At 49.5% G+C, this 2,753-nt stretch overlaps 1 protein-coding gene across 1 annotated transcript in view; it reads right to left on the bottom strand.

Annotated features, from left to right (window-relative positions):
• Window positions 1-569: 569 nt before the first annotated feature.
• PPP1R18 (protein phosphatase 1, regulatory subunit 18) overlaps window positions 570-2,753 on the bottom strand; it is a 9,214-nt gene continuing 7,030 nt past the window's right edge. Inside the window, exon 4 of the mRNA XM_010848154.1 lies at window positions 570-1,454. Within this exon, the coding sequence (XP_010846456.1) occupies window positions 1,435-1,454 (20 nt within the window). The 3' untranslated portion in view covers window positions 570-1,434. The remainder of the gene's footprint in view (window positions 1,455-2,753) is intronic.

The raw sequence follows: 2,753 nt of genomic DNA, 5'->3' as shown, positions 1-2,753 counted from the left end.
TTCTCGTTTCAGAGCACGGACTCTAGGTACCCGGGCTCAGTACTTGTGGTACACCAGCCTAGTTGCCCTGCAGCAGGTGGCATCTTCTGGAGCAGGGGTCAAACCTGTGTCCCCTGCATTGGCAGGCAGATTCTTAACCACTGGACCATCAGGGAAGTCCAAAAATTTTTTAATTAAAAAAAAAAGAGAGAAAACAAAACAGGGAGTTCCCTGGTGGTCTAGTGGTTAGGATTTGATGATTTCATCATGGAGGCCCAGGATAAGTCCCTGGCTGGGGAACTGAGATGCCGCAAGCTGAGAGGCACAGCAAGAACAAAACCAAACCAAAGCAACAACAAAAAATCCCCAGTCCCTCTCCTGCTGGTCCTTGGAGAAATCGGTGCCAGGTTCTCCCAGAACCCTCTCTCCATGGCCAGTGCTGAGCTTCTGGTTCCCTGTCATATTTTCCCCTCCCACAGCCATGGCTGCTTCCTCCTTATGGCTAGTAAGAAGGTGAGAGAGGCCTGGAATGAGGAACCCAGAACCCACTCCATCCCACCCCGACCCCATTCCCTTTTTCAAAAGAAAGAGAAGCAGCAGGAGAGTTGGAGAGAGCTCCATTTTATTATAGAAAATAAAAACAAAAACAAAAACCCAGGCAATTGAGAAGAAAGGAGACACGGGGGGAAGAGAGTTGAGGTCCCTCATGACTCACCCCACACCCTCAAAATTCAATTCAATTGTGAACCACCAGGAGGAACAGAATTAAATAACTAGAGGGGGATACAGAGTTAAGATTCCCAGCCTTCCCTCTTGGGGGAAAGTGAGACACGGGAATACTGAGCAAAAGTGGAGGAAGCCATACCCCAAGTCCCCCCAGTGCGGGGACTCCAGGGGACAGGGAAGAGGATTCTACATGGACACGCAAGTAGGCGTGGCTTGTAAACCCAGGACTTTGGCAGGTGGGGCTGGGGATGGCGGGGGTAGGGGGCTGTAAACCAGGCTGTAGTCAAGAGAAGCAGCAGGAGCTGTAAACAAAGGGGCAGGGACCTAAGGAACAGGAGGGAGAGGTGCTGGAAATGCAGTGGGGGCTGGGTCTCCTGGGGAGATGGGGGAGCCTCCAAGGGGTGGTAGGGAGTCGAGGAGAGTGTACCCTGCCAGTGGAGATGGCAAGGGTGCTCCATCTCTACCCCCGCCCTGTGAGCTCTGTGCTCCTCCCCAGGACTGCATGGGGGTCTCGGATCACCTAGGAGGCACCAGCGTGTCTGAGGAGGGTGGAAACTGAGCGGTTGCCTCTGCCCCCAGAAACAGGAAGAAGAAAGCGAGGTGGAAGATGCTGGTTGCCCTTCCCTGCCAGGCTCATGCTGAGGGTCTGTCTGTCTGCTCTGAACCTTCTGGGTTCCAGAATCTTCAGTTCCGGGAAGAAGGGAGGTGTATCTCCGTGTGGGAAGAGGGTCACCTCCGGCAAGACTCATCTGTGCGAGAGGGGGCAGCAAGGATAGAGGATGAGAGAGGTTCTCCGCCGCCCGCCTCCCTACCCACTGCCCACACTGAAGGCCAGTTGGCATGCGGAAAATCTTACAACATCTCCCACGTCCTGAGTGCCTGTTGCTACTACTAGTCATAGCAGCCATCACTCATTTCATTTAGCTTGGATTCTCTGCCAGCCATTCTCATAACTTGTTTAATCTTGCAATAACCCCAGGAGATGTTAAGTTATTCCATGTCCAGCCATAGTTCCTAAGTGCTTCCCAAAAAGTTCTTAACCCTCTCAACAATCTCAAGAGGTGGTTATTATTAACCTCATTTCAAAAATAATAAACTGAGGCCAGAGGTCAGGCAGTTACCCTGAGGTAACACCACAATTAAGAGACATGATGGAATTCAAACTCAGGCCTGTCTGATCCAAATCCTGTGTTAACTACACTGTAGCACTCAGAAAGAGTCCTGGTTTAGAAATGTGGCGATCTTATGTGCCCTTCGCTTCTCAGGACCTCAGTTTTCCCATCTGTTAAAAGGAACTGTGAAAGAGGAGAGTGAAAAAGTCGGCTTAAAGCTCAACATTCAGAAAACTAAGATCATGGCATCTGGTCCCATCAGTTCATGGCAAATAGATGGGGAAACAGTGGAAACAGTGACAGACTTTAGTTTTTGGAGTTCCAAAATCCCTGCAGATGGTGACTGTAGCCATGAAATTAAAAGATGCTTGCTCCTTGGAAGAAAAGCTATGACCAACCTAGACAGCATATTAAAAAGCAGAGACATTACTTTGCCAACAACAGTCCGTCTAGTCAAGGCTATGGTTTTTCCAATAGTCGTGTATAGATGTGAAAGTTGGACTATAAAGAAAGCTGAGCACCGAAGAATTGATACTTTTGAACTGTGGTGTTGGAGAAAATCTTGAGAGTCCCTTTGACTGCAAGAAGATCCAACAAGTCCATCCTAAAGGAATCAGTCCTGAATATTCATTGGAAGGACTGATGTTGAAGCTGAAACTCCAATACTTTGGCCACCTGATGTGAAGAACTGACTCATTTGAAAAGACCCTGATGCTGGGAAAGATTGAAGGTGGGAGGAGAAGGGGACGACAGAAGATGAGATGGCTGGATGGCATCACGGACTCAATGGACATGAGTTTAAGTAAACTCAGGGAGTTGGTGATGGATAGGGAGGCCAGTCCATGGGATCGCAAAGAGTCGGACACGACTGAGAGACTGAACCGAATGAACTAAAGGAGCTGTTGGGCTAGAGTCCCCACCAAGCTCCTTCCAAGC

Source organism: Bison bison, unplaced genomic scaffold (assembly GCF_000754665.1).
Source record: "Bison bison bison isolate TAMUID 2011002044 unplaced genomic scaffold, Bison_UMD1.0 scf7180017864260, whole genome shotgun sequence".
Classification (NCBI taxonomy): domain Eukaryota; kingdom Metazoa; phylum Chordata; class Mammalia; order Artiodactyla; family Bovidae; genus Bison; species Bison bison.
This window is presented reverse-complemented; position numbering and strand designations above follow the sequence as displayed.